The following is a 21,815-nucleotide window of genomic DNA, read 5'->3' as shown; positions in this document are numbered from 1 at the left end:
TTGAGCCTAGATTAAAACCGTTCCGTTGAGGTTGAGGACCGAACTTCAGAGGGCAGAGCATTCCACGGCACTGGGGTCAAAATCTAGAACGCTCTCAAAACCTGCGAATTGTTTGTTTTATCGGGACAAGATACTTCTTTTGCAAGATATAGATCTGTAAGTTTTTTTTTTTTAATTTAGAAAATGTTTTCAAGATACGTAATTTTTTGCGGATATGTATATGTATTAGTTGGCTTTCGTATATGTGAAATTACTCATCATACTTCCCAGTTTTGCAAGATGTAGATCTACTAGGTGGAATTTTTAAAACAAATGTCTGCTGGTTCTGCATGATATAGATCTACGAGTTAATTGGCCAAACTGTGGGAAAAAAAAACCCTGACTTATAGTCTGGAAAATATGTCATTTTCTTTTTTCCTATGTCTTTACACTTTGACAAGCTCCCAGCTTGACTGTGACTTTCATACAGCTGCCTCGGCCTACTTTCCCTGCTGGTAGCTGTCTCTTCACGTTAGCAGTTTGAGTCCAGAATGCTGTGTGTGTGAAGGTGCTCTGCCTTATGGGCTTTACCAAAACACGTCTGCGGGGACTTGGAGCGTCTAGTCATTCATGTCTCTTTCACCCCCTTCCAAAAATCCTGCTTGGTTTGTTCTCTGGACAGTTGGATTTAGCACAAGACATTTTAAGATACTCCAAGGTGTATCACAATGTAGATCTACTGGTTGTCAATTTCATCTGGAAAATGTCTCAAGATACCTAATTGTTTTGCAAGATGTCAAATTATTAGTTTGCTTTTGTACTTTTGTGAATTTTTTTTTTTTTTACAATTTTGTAAGACATAGGTCTAATAGTTGTCTATTTTATCCAGACATTTCTCAGGATACTTCCCTGTTTTGCAAGATGTAGATCTACTAGTTGGCTTTCGTAACTGGAAATTTTCTGAATATACAGTTCTATATGATATAGATTTAGTAGTTATCTTTTGTCTAATTTCTTAAAATACTTCCTTGTTTGGCTATATGTAAATCTACTAATTATCGTTTGTATCCATTACTTTAATACTTGCAGTTTTGCATGCTATAAGATCTACTAGTTATCTTGCATCCGTTACATTTCCTAAGGTACCTGCTGGATTTTGATCTGTTAGCTTTCTATTTTATCTAGAACATTTATCAAGATACCTTCGTTTTCTTTTAAATATGTAAATCTTCTAGTAGTCTATTTTATCTGGAATATTTTTAAAGATCCTCATTGGTTTTTCAAGATATAGATCTATAGATCAAGTGAAATTTCTCAAAATATCTTTCGGTTTTGCAAGAAGTAATTTAAATAGTTGTCGGTTTTATTCAGAAAAATGCTCAAGATTGTTCCACGCTTTGCGAGATATTTAATCACTAGTTGTCTTTTGCGTCCAGAAAATTATTAAAATATTTTCCGGTTTTGTAAGATGTAGATCTATTTGTTATTTTTTATATACACTGAATTTCTCTACTTGCCAGATTTCCAAGATGTATATCTATGAGTTTTCTATTTTTATCTTGTAGATTTCTCAGGTTTTTCTCATTATGTTGGTCTATAAGTTGTCTTTTGCATCAGAGAAATTTGTTTAAATACTTCCCAGTTTTGTAAGATGTAGATATTCTAGTTATCTATTGTATCAGGAAAAAAATTCAAGATGTCTTCTTGTTTTGCAAGATGTAAATGTAATAGTTTTGTATAAATACTTATAGATATTCAAGATACTTCCCGATTTTGCTAAATGTTTTACTAGTTGTCTTTTGTGTCCAGACAATTTTTCAAATTATTTTCTGTTTTTGCATGATGTATATCATCTAGTTGTCTTTTGCACATGGGGTATTTCTCCAAATACTTCTTGGTTTTTCAAGATAGAGATCTAGTAGTTGTCTTTTGTATCTGTAAAATAATTTTCATTATATGTCCTTGTTTTGCAGGATGTACATTTATTTGTTGGCTTTTGTATTTGTGAAATTTCTCGAGATCATTTCTTCGACATTTCTATTTTATCCAGAAAATCCCTTAGCATACTTCCCTGTACTCCTTGGTTTAACAAGATATAGATCTATTAGTTGACTTTTGTATCAGGAAATAATTCTCAAGATGCTTCATTGTTTTGCAAGATATGAATGGAATTGCCGGCTTTCGGATTTGTGAAATTTCTGAATAGACTTCTATTTTTTGCAAGATGTAGTTCTAGTAGTTGTCTTTTGCATCTGGGACATTTCTCTAAATACTTTCTGGTTTAGCAAATTATACATCTACTAATTGTCTATTTTATCTGTAACATTTTTCAAAATACTTCTTGTTTTTTCAAGATAGAGATCTACTCGTTCTCTTTTGTATCTGGAAAAAATCTTAAAATATATGTCCTTGTTTTGCAAGATGTAAATCTATTTGTTGGCTTTGTATTTGTGAAATATCTCAATGTACCTCCCAGTTGTGCAAAATGTAGATCTACTACATGTCACTTGTATATGGAAAAAAATCCCCAGGTTCCTTACTGTTTTTACAACATGTAGATCTATTAGTTGGCTTTTGTATGAAGAGCATCTTTTAGATACGTTCTGATTTTTGCATGATGCAGATACTTCCCTGTTTGGCTAGGTATAGACTTACTATCTATCTTTTGTGTCTGTTTATTTTCCGAGATACTTTTTGGATTTTTCAAGATGTCGATCTAATAGTTGTCCTTTGCATCTGGATAATTTCTCAGGATGCATACTAACTGGTTTTGCAATATGTAGCTTTACATTTACATCTTTTGTATCTGTTCAATTCCTTAAAATACTTCCATGTTTAGATTTACGTAGATATTCTGGTTATCGTTTGTATGTTTAATTTCCCAAGATACGTCTGGTTTTGCAAACTATAGAATTGCTATCAAATACTTTTCTCAAAATACCTTCTGGTTTTTGAAAGATGTAGATCATCTAGTCGTTTATTTCTTTCTGGAAAATGTATCAAGATGCTTCCCGGTTTTGCAATATATATATCTACTATTTATCGTTTCTAGTAATTTTATTCTACTAGCGTCCGCCATATAATACAAAATTGTATAGGTTGCCAGGTATGAAAATAGTGGTTATATTTAGTGTCAATGTTTAGCCTCCTGCAAGCTAGCAAATGACCCACTGAGCCCTCGCATTCGCCATCATCTCATGGCATTTACGCCGGTTAGGATTAGTAACCGTGTCCGAGCGAATACTTATCGCACGTGACACTTTTATTAATACACCGCCAGTTAGTGAAATGAATCACGGCATGAGGACATCTCTCTTAAGGCCACCAAACCACCAATGGCAACCCAGAGGGGGAGGAACGAAGAAAAAAAATGGTGACATTTACACACAGACGAGAAAAAAAAACAAAATGAGACTTACCATGTCGTGGTCTGAAACTGGCCCGATACTAGTCACGAAAATGTCAGTCTTGACTTCGGTTACACGCTCTGTTGAAGCAAGAAATTGGAACGATGAGTGAGTGACTAACGTTATTCCTTAACACCCCCCCAATTGGCTACCTGTTACACCAGGGGTGTCAAACTCATTTGGGCTGAGGAGCCACATGGTTGAAAAAAAGCACTATCCCGGGGGCCAGACTCATAAATTAATTACAAAGAAAATGTGACTTAGCTGTAGGGTTGGGGATCTTTTGGAGGCTCACAAATAAATTATGATTCAGAGGTTAAGATTTGCTGATAAAATATTCTTTTCTTTCACTAAAATTTTCTCTTATGTTTATCAACTGTGCATCTGTATAAAAGCAAAGCCATTGAAATAGTTTCCACTATAGTTAAAGGTTCTGTGTTTTTTCATTTATCGCCTCCTAGTGGTAAAAGAAAATCTTGATTTCATTAAAAAATAAAAGATATCGATTTGGATAATATAAAAGTACACAAATTATTATGTACAAGTGCATTTTTTAATTCTCGTAGGTCGAGAAATTATTTTCTTGACATAAGATGAAGCTCACTGAGAGGGAGCTGATATCTTTGTCTGTCATCTTACTGCTGCAGGAACCCCCTAAAAAAAACTACACGTCTTTTTTCCGTAATTTTTTTTCTCTTTTTTCCAGCTTTTTTCTTTTCATTGTTTTTCTTTCTTTTTTCATTTTTTCTGTCACTTTTTTTCTGTTTTTTCTTTTTCTCCTGCTTTACTTTTTTCATTATTTTTCCGGTTTTATTTAAAAAAAAATTCTTTCTTATTTTTCTTTTTTTTTAATTTGCAATGGGCTGGCCAAAAAAACTAAAATTATTGCGTTTTGGTCACTTTAAGTCTGTGTAATTTTTAAAGTTTGAAGTTTTGCATGCATTACATAGTACATATATTTGGTGAAACTTTACACACTGTCCCTTTAATTTACCTCATGAAAACCTAATACAAACTGGAAAGTGACAAAACAGCACACAGCACACATTTTTAAGTGCAAATAAATAAGTGATTTTTTTTTTCTTTTTATTTCCATTACTTCTTTTTTAAGTAAATAACATCAAATGTTCACTGGTTTATACATAGTATTCAGCAAGTACAGTTATAGTGGGTGAATTGCAGGAGCGCCTGGCTTTGGCAACATAATGTATTGCCCCCCGAAGAACTCTTCGAATGATTGCCATATTTCAGGCTTAAACCTTCTGTATAAATAAATCAAAATATTTTCTAAGAATAAATAACATTCAAGACACAATCGTGAAAAGAAAAACAATATCTAACATTTTATTTGTGCCAACAAATACAAAAATATTTCCCTCCTTTTGCTGCAATCACATCGACTAGTATTTTGGGTTTATCGCTTTAAATTTTGCACATCTTGAAACGGAAACACATGACCATTCTTCCTTACAAAACCAGTTCCTTAAGTTTTGATGGTAATCGTTTGTGCATAGTATTTTCTGATCTTTCTACAAAATTTGGCTTGGCAATTCTAACACCTTTGTATTGTTAGTTTTAAACCATTCCATTGTCAATCTTTATGTTTAGGGTCATTGTCCTGTCGGGAGGTGAACATGTACCCGTTTCTCAGGTCTCTTGCAGACCCCAACTGTCTTTCTGACAGAATCGCCCCGTTCTTAGCCCCATCCATCTTCTCTTCAACTCAATCCAATCCCTCCTGAAGAAAATCAACCCCAGAGCATGATGTTGTCACCACTATGTTTGACATGTTTGTTAGTGTTTTCAGGGTGATGTGTAATGTTACTCTTATGCCAAACGTAACACTTTGCATACATCCCAAAAAGTATCATTTTGGTCTCATCTGACCAGAGCACCTTGTTACTCATGTTATTTGTGTGTCCCATGGGGCTTCACAGACCTTTTTATAGTATGTAGAGGATAGATTTATGCAGAGTGCGACTAATAGTTATGTCCGCAGCAGGTCATCCAATGTGATCATGGGTCTCTTGGTTGCCTCTCTGACTAGTTTTCTCCTTGTTTGGGCTGACTGTTAGAGGACAGCCACATCTTGATAGGTTTGCGGTGGTTTTGTGCTTTTTCCATTTTTTGTTCTCCACTACACAATGTGGCAAAAACCTCCTCTAAAATGAAATGATCTCCATTTATATAGCACTTTTCAAGTCAAGACTTCCCAAAGCGCTTTACAGTGTGCTTCACATTTCCCAGCAGCGGCCGTGCAGCCATGAAAGGCGCTAACCTGCTTATTGGGGGTATTATGGGTTCAGTGTCTTACCCAAGGAAACTTCTACATGTAACACGGAGGAGCCGGGATTCGAACTGCAATCACTTGATTCCAAGATGAGTGCTCTACCTCCTGAGCCACTGCCATTCCTGCTTTGAACTTTTACCATAACTTTATCCTGGACCTGTCTGGTGTCTTCTTTGAGCTTCATAATGCTGCCTGTTCTCCATGTCTGCTTTTAAAAGACCTCTGAGCCAATCATAGAGCAGAGGCTATTAAACTGTCTCTTAATGACACACAGGTACACTATGTTTGTCATTGTAAGTTATTTAGGTCGACATTAGATTATTCAGAAGTCATCGGGGAACATCTGGTGTCAGTCGGCTGAGCTGAGAAAAGGGGGCCATTGTTTTTCCAAAACCTACTTTTCAGTTTTTTTCATTGTAAATATAATACGAAATGCTAGAATAATTTAGTTCCACTTTACGATTGTGTCTAACATGTTGTTAATTCTTAGAAACCATTTTTCGTTGAAATATGACAAACAGTTCTTGAGGGGCTTATATTTTCACTACTGTACCTGCGAGATTACCTGGCTCATGGGCGACACCGCCCCATGAAAATGACTTGTTTGGGACGTCGATGAGCATTTCCGCTAGTATCTGCGTCCGTTCCGCACACGGTTCAATCACCTCGTAAATGTGCGAATACTCTCGAATAATGTTTGATGGCCTTTGCTGTGGGAATTATTCCTCCCCCTCCTCAGCCGTCTTTTGGATTTTCAGAGTCATTTTTGGAGCTTCATACCTCCCGCTCGATATTTGAACAGAAATACAAACCGCCTTGCCCTTCACACGACACTTCACGTGTTATGACTCCCTTGTTCCTGGGTCATAAAAGGTACAATGGAATGGATTTTTTGTTTAATTGCAGGCACTTCAGTTGAAATGCATAAAGGGTGGGCAAATTATGGCCCTCGGGCCACATATGGCTCATCAGGTTTTTAATCCAGCCCACTGAACAAAAGTATACATTTAAGTAGTACCAATAAAAAATATATATATTGTTGTTCTGGGCCCCATCTTATACTCAGTGTCTTGTTATGGCCACCATCAGGATTTTTACTCCAGCCCCAGTATACAAAAATGTAGTAGAAATAAAAAAATGTTTAGGTGCCACTCTTGTCCCCAGGGTCTTTCTATGGCCTCCAGTCCATAAAGACTGGTTGTTAGCAAAACGGTGGCCATTGGGCCACATGTGGCCCGTCAGGCTTTTTATCAGGTCCGCTGAAGAAAAAAATATTGCATGGAAAAAAAATGTTCTTTGGGTGCCACTTTATGAATCAACAGGCTTTTTCATCCAGAAATAAAAACTATACATAAAGTAGTCTATCCATCATCTGCACCGTTTATCCTCAATAGGGTCGCAGGAGTGCTGGAGCCCATCCCAGTTATCTTCGGGCAGTGGGCAGGGGACACCCTGAACTGGTTGCCAGCCAGTCTCCGGGCACACAGAGACAGACAATTCACTCGCTCATTCACACTTAGGGACATTTTGGACCGTCCGATTAACATGACATGCATGTTTTGGGAATGTGGGAGGAAACCGGCGTGCCCGGAGGAAACCCACACAAGCAAAGGGAGAACATGCAAACTCCACACAGAAAGGTTCGATCTCATGACCTCAGACCTCAAAAAATTATGTTATTTTGGTTCCACTGTTGTCCTCAGCGTCTCTATAGGGCGCCTTCTTTCATAAAATGACCTGCCAGAAAAACTACCAGCCCGTGGGCCATGTAATGGACAATCTTGTCCACAGTGTCCTTTTACTCATTTGTTCTTAATGCCAGTCTTGTCCCCAGTGTCCCTTTGTGTCCGTCGTTGGATTCGCGGTGAAGTTTTGGCTACATATTCTTGAATGGTATTTTCACAAGAAACTGAGACCGAATAGCTTAGAAGGGTCTTTCGGTGCCGGAAAAAACGAGAAAGGACGAGCCATTCATGTCGGAGGGAAGTGGGCAGTCGGCCATTTATGAGCAACAAAAAGAAAATGCCGGAGAGTCATCATGCGTGAAAATCTTCAATGTTCCTTCAAGCGCTCGGAAACGGACACATTTGATACGCTAAGTAGCTTCCTATGGCCGTATGGAATCTATGACCTTACTTCAAAAAAACCTCTGAAAAAGTTGTTTTTTTTTACACACAAGCGCTTTGCTTACCAAGCTTATTTCTTTTGAACGGACAGTGTGTAATAATACACCTCTAAAGGTCTGATCACTAATAAAATATTTATTTTTTCGCAGCAGGATCTTTGACATTGTACACTGGCAGATGATTTTTATATTTTTCTAAGTTTAATAATGCATACGAATATTTTTGAGTATTTTTCTAATTTTATTGAAATTTCAGGTTTTTTTCAGTGAAATACTTACTTTTTTACGAATTTGTTTTTATTTTTTTAATAGTTTTACTTTTCTGTACATTGTATATTGTTTTAAAACTGCTGAATGATTAAATGTTATTTAGAGTATTTTCTTCTTTTACTTATCTTTCGCAAAATATAAGTTATTGTTTTTTAAACAAAATATCTCAATGAACTTTCATAATTTTAAAGGGACAGTGTGTAAAAATTAATCAAAAGAGGTCCAATCAATTTTGGCCTGATAATCACCGTGGATCCCTAATAAATATGCAGGTATAAACTTTCAAGCTCTTTGCAGAACTATATTTTTTTTAAGTGACTGTGTCGAACAATACATCACTAGATGGCCTAACAAAGAACGTAGTTTTCGGTAAGGGTGGTCGGATGAATCCAAATATGGATATTATCAATACTGTCTTCCCATTTTATCACGATACTATTATTGTTAGTGTATCAAAAATTATACATAGTGTTTACACTTTATTTACAGTACTTTATTTTCAAAATATTGTGCAGTTCGTCTTGGGATCAAGAGATCGCAGATTCGATTCCCGGCTCCTCCGAGTTAAATGTGAAAGTGTCCTTGGGCAAGACACTGAACCCCAAATAACCCCCGATAAGCAGGTAGGCGCCTTTCATGGCTGACTCCACTATTGGTGTGTGAGTGTGTGAATGGGTAAAGTGCATTGTAGAGGGCTCGTCTTGGGGCCAGTAGGTCACAGGTTCGATTCCTGGCTCTTCTTAGTTGAATGTGGAAGTGTCAAATACACTGAACCCTTAATGCCTCTGATAAGCAGGTAGGAGCCTTGCATGGCTGACGCCGCTATAGGTGTGTGAGTGTGTGTGTGAAATGGTAAGTGTGAAGCACATTGTAAAGCGCTTTGAGAGATTTTAAGTGACTTAAAAAGCCCTATAAAGATCCAGTCTGCTTAACATTTACTATTTGTCTTGTTGACATTATACAATATTCGTATTTTTGTTGGATTGCTGCTTTTTTGGGTTTGACTGTCTTTACTTTTGTTCTGAAACAGTTGTTGTAGTAGAATCATTTTTAGTTTGTATACCGTTAAATGTTTTACATGGTATTGTTTTTACACTATTTGCACTTTCTGACTTTGTATTCAAAATATTGCGCAAGGGAAGCTGTTCGAGTTATCTTGTTGACATGATTTAGAATTCATATTTTTGTTACATTCCTGCTTTTTTGATTTACTTTCTGGATTTTTATTTTGAAACAATTGTAATATAATTATTTATATTTACTTCTTTCACGGTTAAAGATTGCATTGTAGTTAACGGAACGTTTTAGGTGCCTGAGCTTTTTGTGCTGTGCTTATCGTAATTTAAAAAAAAAAAAACTCATAGGGATTTAAAGGTATAAGGTATCGGTATAAGATCAGTATCGATGGATACTACCCTGTATGTATGGATTGGTACAAAAATTCCCACCATTGCCCACCCCTAGTTTTGGGTTACTGACCTCCGAGTCCTGGTCGGAGACGGTTGTCATAGCCATCCAGGAGGCTGTCCAGGATTTTAGTGAACACCGTAGTGTTGTGTTCGCTGTCTTGGCCAGAGCTGGGGAAAAAACAAAAACTTTATCAAGTCCCGGTTTAAAAATATGTGAAAAACAAATAAAGCAGATACAAAAAAAAAGGTTGAGAATATGACTCATGTTTGACAACATTGAAGAGGATGTTTAGAGACGCGCTAAAAGCAAAAGGGATGACTCGGGAAGCTGTGGTAGTAATTGCAGTTTATCGCTGTGAGTATATTTCCAATAAATAAGCAAGTTTGACATTCACTGAAAATAGCTGATTGGGAGAACCGTAATCGGTTTTGTCTGAAATGCACTCCATCATACATATACATAAAATGGTGAGTGTTGATGTCCCCCAGTCGCTTCGTCCAAGTAATCGGTCGGGATCCCAAGGCCTTCGCAGCCCAACTGACTGTCTCTCCAGTGTGTCCTGGCTCATCTCTAGCCTTTAGAATCTCACCAGGGAAATACCCAGGAGGAATCCAAACCAGATACCCAAGCCACTTTAATCATGTCAGATTAACGCGTATATGTTTTTATCATTCATTTTTCTTTCATAATTCACATCTATCTATGCTTAAACTTTCATCCAGGTAACATGAGCATGTTTGTCTCCAAGTCCATTCTTTCAATTCTTCCTGTGGGGTTTTAAAGCAAACTCTGGGGCATTGCTTCCCCAGCATGTCCTAGGTTGTCCAAAGGTCTCCAGGTTGGAATATCTAACCAGGAATGCATCTTAACCAGATTCCCGAGCAATTTCAACCATTAAACAGGACTTTATATGTTTATCATTTGTTTTTATATTACAACTTCCAATTTTTAATGGCCAACCTTCCATTAAATACCATCGGCTTATCCTTAGCAGGTAAGCCCAAAAACTCCTGTCCTCTAGCCATTTCTCCAACATATTAGTTCCCCGGCCAAACGAGAGACATCGTCTCTTCAGCGTTTCCTAAGTTTGGGTCTCCAGCCTGCATACCTCCTCAGGTAAGCATCCAAACCAGTTAATCGAGCCATATCAACCATGTTATACTAACACCATTGAAAAAGACTTTAAATTTGTATTTTTTTTTTTTTCATTCTATAACTTCTATCCCTACCCAACCTTTCAATCATGAACATTTACTTATCCTTAGCAAAGGAGCCCAAAACCCTCTGTTCCCTACCCACTTTGTCCAACTAATCCTGAGATGTTCCCAGGCCAACCAGAGGCGTGTTCAGGAGAGTGATCAGACATGTAGTCTCTTGATAATCGCTTGCCGCGCACTGCTGAACGTTTTGTAATCGCTCACTGTGATTGCCTTACTGATCCAAAATGGCCGACGACAGTACAATGGATTTCGTTCTACAGCTTGCTTTGAGCGAGTTGGCTGATATGAGCGACAGTTCGCATATTGACACAGTTAAGGTTATCCTAAATGCAGTGGAAGGGTCATACCTGTCTTGCATTGTTCACAAACATTACCAGGCAATGTAAGACGATATATTACATCGCCAACAGCACTCGTCAGGGTGAGATCCTCCATCTTCTGCACTGTCGACGCCATGTTGGAAATCAAAGTAAGCGGTCTTTCTCCCGTGATTACTCGGGCACGCGAGCGCTCAATAATCACTGGCCGTTCAGAAGCTAGCGATAGCTCGCGATAGCAATCACTCACTCTCCTGAACACGCCTCAGGAGACATCTATTCTCAGGATGTTCTTGGTCATTTTTGAGTTCTTGGCCTTGAATACCTAACCAGGGAGGCATCCTAACCAGATACCTGAGCCTAAGATTACTTTACATTCTATAATTTATCTTTATTCCATATATTTTTTTCTCCATTACCCCATGTAACACGCCTCACCGTACGTATCCGATATACCTTCCTTTGGAGTGTACGTCCTCTATAAATATTTCTATATTATCCCTGTTTGCTTTTACAGAAACCTGTTTGCAACTTTTACGGCGGGTATATAAAACGACTCGCACATCGGCACAATCACGCTCGAACCGTAATCCATTATTAATGCCTTAATACGTTTTTTTTCTTCAGCCAGCCCGACTTCAACACCAAACAAAATGCTTCCAGCCTAAACACTCGCAGGTGACAATCGAGTATGAATATTTCACATATTGAACACATTTGCATTTATACGACGCCCGGGTCGATGTGCATTCGAGTACGGTGCTCCTGCTTATAACCAAGAACGTAGCCAAGCTTTTATCGCCCGACGTGGAAAAAAATGGAAAGAATAAAAAAAATGGAAATGAGAGTACATATGGAGATGAAGCAGGCTGTGTAGTCCAGGGGGGCGCGGTCAGGGAAAGGTAAACGAGACCGCTGGGAAGAAGAGAAACACGGCCTGGATTCATATAAACAGAATTTGCATCATTTTTAGTCCCTATTTAAGTAATATATATACAGTATATGGTGAATTTTGGGATCCGGCCCGATTCGTTGGACAAAGTGAGTTGGTACTTCAAAATTCACCCTATATATATGTATGTATGCATATGTATGTATCTGTGTATATTTATAATAAATATAAATATATATATGTGTGAATATATGTAATGCTATAATTTAGATCTGTTTCCAATTCTTTCTGGGATATCTCATAATTTCATAACTGTCAACCTCAGCCTATTTATTATTCTCCTCATTATTGATTGCAATTCCTTTTATTAAGCGATAATTCCTACAAACACAAGGTGGCACCTATTTACTCGCAGCAAGACAAGTTGATTTCATTCATCAAATATACTACAGAAATCCTTTTTACAACATATGTCTTACTTATTTTCCCATCAATACCATGATAATCCAGATTAGGGCCAAAATGGGCAAAACGAGAGAAATCAAACATAAAAAAAAAGTTTTTTTTTCAACAACAAATTAACATTAAAAAAATATTTTCGTAGAGGAATTGCTTTTCAGTGTACCCATTTGAAAAGATCAAAAAAATATATAAAATTCAGTAAAACATAAAAGTTGACAGGCATTCAATTGATTCGAATAATGAGTAAAAACACATAAATACAATTCTCAGTTTAGATATTTTTAATAATACTATCGGATTTGAAGAAGCAGACATATCGGTGGCCACCTTATTACTACGTAAACCCGAATTATGATTTGCAAAGCTAGCTTGTGGTGGTTGTACTTTTAGCACTTATTGGCCATTGACTTCTCACTGTAAGTAATAGTCCATGATTATAGTCCAGTTAAATACTTTTTTTTATATAAGTGGCTAGAGAAAGAACCAAATAAAAAAATGATTTTTTTAATTGTTTCCTTCTCTAGCCACTTATGCTAGCCATTTGGCTGTAGGCTATGCCTCGTCACTATTGTCTTGTTATTGTTAGCTGCTCTGTGTAAATACAGCTTGTTCTTGCAATCTTTTACTGGGCTTTTTAGGTCTCCCGCTAGCCACCAGAGTTACTTACTCACACCAGCTCTGATCAACTCTAGCTATTGGCTCTTTTCAGCCAAATCTAGGTGTGTCCAGCTTGCTCGGTCTCGCGCAAGCAAATATGGAATACGGAAGCAGGCCTCCGAATGCTTTTATTTGTTATCCTTCGAACTCCCGAAGTGTGTGTTCTAATCAACACGCTTCGGCTCCATTCTAAGCTATAACAACCTCCAGTGGTCAATTATTACACACTGTCACTTAAAAAATGTCTACATGATCTTCAGAAATTATCATTTAAAATACATTCTAAATGAAAATGACTGTTCCTTTTTTTTTATTGACTACCTTTGGCGCTGAATCTGGACTTAAAATTGAATTTACAAGCAGAAACAACAAGCCAAACAGAAAAAGATGACAAGTAGATCAACATCGTATAAAACCAGGATGCATCTGAGAAATTTAAAGGATACAATAGATATATTGTGGACCTACATTTTGCAAAACCGGGAAGTATCTTGGGAATGTTTCCAGATGTAAAAGACAACTAATACTGTATATTTACTACTTGAATAAACGGATAATATCTTGAGAAGGTATGTAATTCTTTTAACAGATTTAAAGTTATAAAGCATAACCATTAGATGCTAATATAGCTTAGCACAAAACACCTTTCTTGAGATAATCTAGCACGTCCCAATGTCAGGAATCGCAGGGATGCAATCAAATTGAGGAAGCGGGCAGAAAACATGCCGGGGGATGTCTTAGCCTGGGGTTGGTGGAGGGGGTGCTCTTGCCCATAAAACATTGTGCAGCACCCCCATCTACAGGTCATCTAGGCGGCAACAGTGCTACAAAAACACTCATTCACATTACTTTTATTAAAGGTAAGCTATTAAAACTAATAGATTTGATTATGGATTATGATTATGTCTACGCTGAAGGTGCTTTGATCTCCTCTCATGAATGGACAGTGAAAATGAGGCTTTTGTTCTTGCATGAATCAACATCAGAGTATATTTGAATGCCGGTTCTGATTGATCTTGGGAATGATGCCATTGGGGTTGCATGCAGAATGACACAAACTAATCCGAACATTATCATATAATCTCATTTTAAAAAATATAACTACTCATCAGAGCATATTTGGCCATTGATTCGCATGTACAGATCACAATTACCAACGCCGCCACTGAGCTCCTGTAGGGGTTACATGCAAAATTACGTAGAATAATTCAAGCATCATGTTATCTCATCCAAAAAAAACAAACCACACCTCAGAGTATGTCTGAATGCTAGATCTGATTGATCTTCATGGGTCACAATTTATAACACTGCCATTGATCTCTTGTTGGGGTTAAATGCAAGATTTTACAAAAAAAAAAAAAAAAAAACAGCCAGCTTTTAACAACCACTCTTTAGAATGTATTGGAGACCATCTTGGATTAATCTTCTCATATAAAACACAATTTATAATGCTGCCATTGATCACATGTTGGAGTAACATACGCATTGACACTAATAATCCATGTATGATCATTTAATTTCATCAACAAACAGCCAGAACTACACAACTACTCGTCAGATTATGAATGGAGACTACCTCTATTTGCTCTTGACATATGCATCACAATTTATAATGGTGCCATTGATTCCCTGTTGGGGTTACATGCAAAATTACACCAAATAATCCAAGTTTGATCATCTACTTTTATCTAAAAAACAACAGGGACTTCACAACTACTCCTTGGAGGATAAATAAAGGCTAGCATTAATTGATCTTCACGTGTGCATCACAATTTAATACACAGCCAGTGATCCCCCGTTGGGGTGACATGCAAAATTACGCAAAATAATCCAAGCATCATCATATAATCTCACTTAAAATAACACAACCAATACTCATAGTACATTTGAAGGCCAGATCCGAATGGTCTTCACATATAAATCGCAATCAGGAGCGCTGTCATTGAGCCACAGTTGCAGTTACATGCAAAATGAGCCAAAATAATCCAAGCATGATCATATAATCTAATCTAAAAACAGCCAGGACTGCACAACCACTCCTCAAAGTCCATTTGAAGGCCACCTCTGATTTATCTTTTTGCACCAATCACAATGTATAAAGCAACCATTGATCCCTGTTGGCGGTACATGCACAACTACACAAATTAATCCAAGCATCATCATATAATCTCCTCTAAAAGAAAACACACAACCACTCCTCAAAGTATATTCGAAGGCCACATCCGATTGATCTTCACATATAAATCACAGATGCTAACTCAGCCATTGGTCCCTGTTGGTGTTACATACAAAACTACAAAAAATAATCCAAGCGTCTAATCTAAAAACACACAACCACTCCTCAGAGTACATTTGAAGGCCAGATCTGCTTGATCTTGACATACGAATCAACATTTAAAACGCTTCCATTGATTCCTATTTCTGTTAAATGCAAAATTATGCTTAAAAATCCAAGAATGATCATATAATTTTCTCTTCAAAGGTATATCACTCGTTCCCATGTCTAATCTCCTTGCATACAATGTTTCACAATGTTGATATCAATGACAATAAAGACAATTCAATTCAATTGTATTCGATAATCTCTTTGAACAACCAGCCAGGACTGCACAACTACTCCTCAGAGTATATTTGAAGGCCATCTCTTATTGATGTTCACATACAAATCACATTTGGGAACGATGCTACTGGGGTTATTTTAAAATTATGCAAAAATATACAAGCATCATCGCATAATCTCATCTAAAAACAGACAGGATTACAAAACCACTCCTCATTTTAAGGGCGGATCTGATTGATCTTGGTGTGCCAATCAAAATGTACGATTTTGCCATTGATCCCCCATTGGGTTTACATGCAAAATTCCACAAAATAATCCCACTATGATCATATGTTTTTCATCTACAAACAGCCAAGTGTGCAAAACTACTCCTCAGAATAGATTTCAAGGCCGTCTCTTGTTGATGTTCACATACTAATCATATTTGGGAATGATGCTATTCGGGTTATGTTCAAAATTATGCAAAATAATCCAAGCATCATCACACATTAATCTAAAAAACTACCAAGACTGCACAACCACAGATCGGGGTATATATAAAAGCGATCTCTCGTTGATATTCACGTACAAATAACCATTGGAACCAATGCCATTGGGGTTGCATGCAAAATTACACAAAATAATCCAAACATCGTCACATAATCTCATCTAAAAACCCCGCCAGGACTGCACAACCACTCCTTAATCTCCACAGAATAACAACCATGAAGGTGTCCTCCAAAATACAACAATTCCCTCAAACACACAGCCAGTATACATCACACATTCAGGTATTTTTTCTTCTTCTTGTGTATGTGTCTTTACCTTTTTGCCCCCAGGACAATGTGGGCGACCAGCAAACAAGCCCCCAGGCACAGCGGGGCCACGCTGCCCCGTTCGCGCATTGTGGAAGTGGAGGAGATTTTATTCTGGAGGTCAAAGCACACAAAAACATGCAGAGAGTTAACATGGAGAATATTTTGCAGAAAAAAAAAACATGCAGGTGGTAGCACCTGTGCACCTCTTTCTCCTAATCCTGCAGTGTGAACCGCAATATCACAAAAAAAGAGGAGGGGGGGGGCTTTCTCTCTAAATAAAACAAGAGCACTCAATATAGAACGTTGGACCCTGCACAAGACGACATTTTGCGTTCTTTCTTCCAAATCGCATGCGTAATGGTAATAATAAAAGAATGAACTAGATAGGTGCATGTTAAGAGAGCCCACTTTCCAAGTTGCAAAAAACGACAAGGGGACGCGATGTGACGTGCACTGAAAAGATTTGTCATGCAAGGCGGCGAGCCTCGCGAAGCTGCTTCCCGTGCATGCTGATCCGGTGCGTAATCAAGCGACCAAAAATCTTCCCCAACCACCTCCCCTCAATCTCTTCAAATTGATCCCGACGCGTCGATCGTCTTTCGCTCCGGAATGTCAATTGGAGCGATTGCAGCGCGTCAGAAAATGAAAGACTCACGGAATATGCGGGGAAATCTTCTCAAAACTTCCTTCCACGCGATGATAAAAATAAAATAAAAATCAGGGTGGGGGGTAGAAAGTAAATCCTGTGTGATCTCACATCTGACGAATTCTAGCTGGGGGCTTGTGGAGACGATGCAGGACTCTCTCTCTCTCTTTTCCCTCGCTCTGTCGCTCCCTCGGATAACTCACCCCTCCAAATAAATTCTAAGGAATATTATTCCAGAAAAATAAAAAGGCTGTGAATTATGGATGCGCTCCACATTTGGACGCGTCCGGATTACGCGCGGGTGCGCGCATTCGCCGACCGCATCGCTCACTTTCCGCCCCTGATATAATGCCATTTAATCCGGATTTTCTTCAATATTTTGGATGCAAAATCACCCCCACCCCTTATTGCTAACTGCCCCCCCTCCTCCCGGGGGTACAATTCCAATCAAACTAACCCGCCACCTACCACCACCCCCCCACAAAAAACGAACGAGCGTTCTCACCAGTTGTCGCCTTCTCCTCGTAAAAATTAAAATCCTCTGCGATGTCTCTCCCGAAAAAAATGAAAATAATGCTTGAGGAAAAGGGGGGAGGGAGGGAGAAAAAAAGGGAGGAGGGGGGACGCGCGGGCGTGAAAAAAAAAATTACAAGTGAGAGTGTATGGAAGCGAACGTGCCCGCTGCAGTCGCGCCACTCACCACTGAAAGCGCGCGCCGAGATGCGTGCATCTGCAAGGGAGGGAGGGGGAGTTTTCCGGTGAGGGAGGGGTGGGGGGGCGCATTTGGGTGAGGGACATGTCGACCAACCAGTCATCCCGTCATTTTTTTTGTCAAGTCAAAGGGACAGTTTGTAATATTTGACCGCTAGATGTCACTATATAGTATCAGACTCATTTGGGTCACATGCTAGAAAAAAAAACACTCACGGGGACAGACTAGTAAATTAAAGTAAAAAAAACAGAGAGAGAGAGAGAGAGAGAGAGAGAGAGAGAGAGAGAGAGAGAGAGAGAGAGAGAGAGAGAGAGAGAGAGAAAGAAGGAGGGAGAAAGAAGGAGGGAGAATGATAAGATGGGATGAAAGAAGAAATGGAGACGGGGGAGGGGCGAGTGAGAAAGAGATATGTTGAATGACAGAAAGAGAGAGAGCCAGAAAGGGAGAAGAGTGTCATATAAAAGGAGAGAGGAAAATTGTGGGTGGTAGAGAATGAAAGAGAGGGAGCGAAAGAGTGGGGGAAAGGGAAACAGGGGTAAAGAAATGGAGAGAGAATGAAAGGGAAATACATAGAAAGGAAGGGAGAGAGAGAGAGGAGAGAAAATGTGAAAAAAAGATTGAGAAAATAAAGGAAGAAAGGAGGTAAAGAAATAAAGGAAAAACATGGAAAGAAACGAGAATGATATTGGCAAGAAGAGACAAAGAAAGAGGGGCAAATAAAAAGAATGAGCAAGAGAGAAAAAAAGATGAAAAGAGGTAAAAATAGAGAATCAGAAAGAGATCGTGCCCTGCAACTGGCTGGAAACCATTGCCCAAAGATGGCTGGGATGGGCTCCAGCACCCCCGCGGCCCTACTGAGGACAAGCGGTGCAGATATTGGATGGAGAAAGAGAAAAAAAAGAAACTGAGAGAAAAACAGCTCCAGTGTGTCTGCGAATGGCTTAGCCCTGTTTTGGCAAACCCAAGTGGACCTATTTTGTAGTGCAGCTCATATTTCTCTTGCGCTTCTCTTGTGAAACAAGTGCTCCAAAGCACGAGGCAAAATACAAAGTGACAAAAGTGCAGCCTTTTCTCTTTCTAATTTTATTTGCCCAGCTGTTTGTGAGTGATAAGACAAAGAAGGGGGGAAAGAGTAAAAATACAAATAGAAAATGAAAGAAACACGAAATAAACATTTTAATGAGAATGAGTGTCAAGCATTATGTTTATTTATATTATCTGGTGGACTTTTTATAAAGGGGCGTGGTCACGATGACGCTTAGTGACTCACGCGTTGCGTTTTAGTGATGGTATTTCCGTCTCTTTTCGCAGAACTGGCTCCTTTGGCTAGGGTCACTGAAAAGAGCCATGCTCTTGTTGGCTCCCAAACGGTTTTTCAGATATTTTGGTTTTCAACGGGGGGAAAGAGAGACAATGAAATGTTATGCAACACATTATTTTATTTATTTTTTTATGTATTTTGCTGCTATGTTAAAATAGCTTTATTTTTTCAATACACGGCGAACTGAGAGAAACAGAGGGAAAGAGAGAGCTAAGCTAAAAGAGGTGAGAATGAGAGAGGGGAATAGAAAGGAAGAGAAAGACAAAGAAAGGAAGAGAAAGAAAAAGAAAGAAATAGAGGGAGACAATAGAGAAAGTGAGAGAAAGGGGAAAGAAAAGGAGATGGATATATAGAGTCAAAAACAGGGGTTCATTGAAAAAGGCAAGCAAACACGGTAGGAGAAAGAGAGATAAATACAGAGAGAGAGAGAGAAATAGAAAAATTGAAAGAAAGAGAAAGACTGAGACAAAGAGAGAAAGTGAGACCAAGAGAGAACATTAGAAAGAGAGAATGAATGAGAGAGTGAGAGAGACAAATGGAAAGAATGAGAATGAGAGAGATATACAGAGTTACAGAAACAGAAATAGAGGGAGAGAGTAGGAGAGAAAGAGACATATACAAGAAAAACGGACATAAAGAGAGACAGAGAGGTAGAGAGAAAGAAAGAGGACAAGAAAACAAGAGATAATACTGAAGAAGAAAGGGGAAAAGAAAGATGAAGAGAGGGAAAAAGAAAGAGCGAGACATAGAAAGAGCGAGAGTTTCAGAAAACAAGAAAGAAAGGAGGGGAAAATGAGATAAAAGAGAAAGAGAGAACAAGAGAGAGCCTTAGAGAAATAAAGACAAACAGAGAGAGAGAGAGAGAGAGAGGGATAGAGAGAGCATTTCAAAGATAACCAACTCCTTCAATGTGCAGCCGGCTCTCGTTGCCCCCTACAAAGAGCCACCTCAGAAAGCCGTTACGTTCCCGACCGACACGACACGATTGCGTTTTTTTGCATTCCCGCCGCGCACGCAACCGCACCCCCCTCCTTCCCCCTGCCCCCCTCCCTTTTTTGTCCACGCGTGGACAGTGTGTGAACGATTAATCACGAGGCGACACTCATCATCATCACAATTAATCACCGAATCGCACCATGAATCGTCATAAAAAAAGAGAAAAAAGGGGGAAAGTGGCATCCTCCGATCTGGATCTGCACGTGATGCGATTTGCTACCGAGCGCGTGCACGCGGGAGCGTGTGCGACACGTGCCGGCTTGTTGACGGCGCGCGTGCACGCGGACGCGTCAGCCCCCGCAGCGAATAATTGGATGTTGTTTCCTTAAAATTGTGTAATGACGTGGGCGGACGTCACGTTTTATCGCGCGAGATTATTGAACCGTACGGAAATTGAATTCTGATCTTAAATTAATGTAACACTCTTAATGAAGAGAAGGGGTATGCAACTATTTGGAGTCGGGGGCGCATTGGGCCCCACAAATGTGGCCTGGGGGCCAATCCTGGAGACCTATCCCATTGTTTCATCTTTTTGTTTATTTCTTTTCAAAAAATATACATGCAGATGTTTACCTTTTATATTTATTTTGAAATATTCATATCCGATTGTTTTTTGCACTTTTTTGATACTGTTTTTTTGTAGAATTACTATAGTTATGTGTATAGTTTTTTTTTGTATTTTACAATTATTTTTGTACTATAGCTGTAGTATAATTTTTGGAGTGTTGTTGTAATATTCCGGCTGTAGTAGTTCTCTAATATCCCCATAGTAGTATTTCGGTAGTATTCCCACAGTAGAATTCCTGTTGGATAGCCATAGTATTACTGTAGTTTTATTTTTGTAGTATTTTTGTAGTATTTTTGCAGTAGTATTTTTGGAGTATTTGCATATTGACAATTTGGTACTATTTTTGTAGTATTACTGTATTTTTAATTTTGTGGTATTTTTATAGTATTTTCATAGTAGTATTTTTATGTACCGGTACTTAATTCTAATTCGTAATTCTACATCTAATATTTCTAAAGTATTTTTTGTCATATTTCCTTTGTAGAGGTCTGTTGTAATTGTAGTATTACTGTAGCATTTCAGAGTATTTCAGTATTTTTGTGAGTATTTCCATAGTGGTTTTTTTATTTTTTTATTTTTTTAGTTTTATTGCATGTGCATTTTTGCAGTATTTCTGTAATATTGTGTTATTTCAGTTGTAAGATTTCTATGGTAATGTTTTTGTATCATAGTATTACTGTAATGGTATTTCCCGTTGACCGTACTGAGGATAAGTGCAGATAATTGATGGATGTAATGGTATTTTGTTGGATTTATGTAGAGGTATTTTCTTTTGTATTTCCAAAGTAACATTTTAGTAGTATTTCTGTAAAAACAATAACTGTATTTCTGTAGTATGTTTGTCGCATCTCTAGTCTTTTTGTAACATTACTGTAGTTGTACTTTTGTTATATTTCTGGGGTAATATTTCTGCAGTTGTATTTTTTATTATACAATTACTGTTGTAGAATATTTGTATTTCTTTAATATATTTTTTTAATCTTTTCAGAATGAAAGCAAAATACTATATGAGGTCCCTGTTTTAATGCACAACATTTGTAGTTTTGTTATAACACACAAAGATACAATGGGAAACAAAGTTGGCACCAAAAAACATGTTTTTATTTCTCGTACTTTATGTACTCTCTTTCCCTCTCTCTTTCAGGCCAGATGAAAGTTTTTTTTTATGTTTTATCATAATCAACCT

General features: G+C 38.1%; 1 protein-coding gene across 2 annotated transcripts in view; it reads right to left on the bottom strand.

The window, feature by feature from the left end:
* Positions 1 to 17,741, bottom strand: part of gabra1 (gamma-aminobutyric acid type A receptor subunit alpha1) — a 47,798-nt gene extending 30,057 nt beyond the window's left edge. Inside the window, exons 1-4 of one of the 2 annotated variants that reach the window (XM_088320897.1) lie at positions 17,538 to 17,741; positions 16,394 to 16,497; positions 9,551 to 9,648; positions 3,399 to 3,466 (exon numbers count right to left, since the gene is read on the bottom strand). In XM_088320897.1, the coding sequence (XP_088177023.1) occupies positions 3,399 to 3,466; positions 9,551 to 9,648; positions 16,394 to 16,473 (246 nt within the window). In that variant the 5' untranslated portion in view covers positions 16,474 to 16,497; positions 17,538 to 17,741. Of the gene's footprint in view, positions 1 to 3,398; positions 3,467 to 9,550; positions 9,649 to 16,393; positions 16,498 to 17,041; positions 17,324 to 17,537 lie in introns of those variants that run through there. The other variant, XM_088320898.1, reaches the window with a different exon arrangement.
* Between the last annotated feature and the right edge of the window lie 4,074 nt (positions 17,742 to 21,815).

This window comes from Urocampus carinirostris, chromosome 17, assembly GCF_059441175.1.
Source record: "Urocampus carinirostris isolate Australia breed hairy pipefish chromosome 17, RoL_Ucar_1.0, whole genome shotgun sequence".
In the NCBI taxonomy this organism is placed as follows: domain Eukaryota; kingdom Metazoa; phylum Chordata; class Actinopteri; order Syngnathiformes; family Syngnathidae; genus Urocampus; species Urocampus carinirostris.
This window is presented reverse-complemented; position numbering and strand designations above follow the sequence as displayed.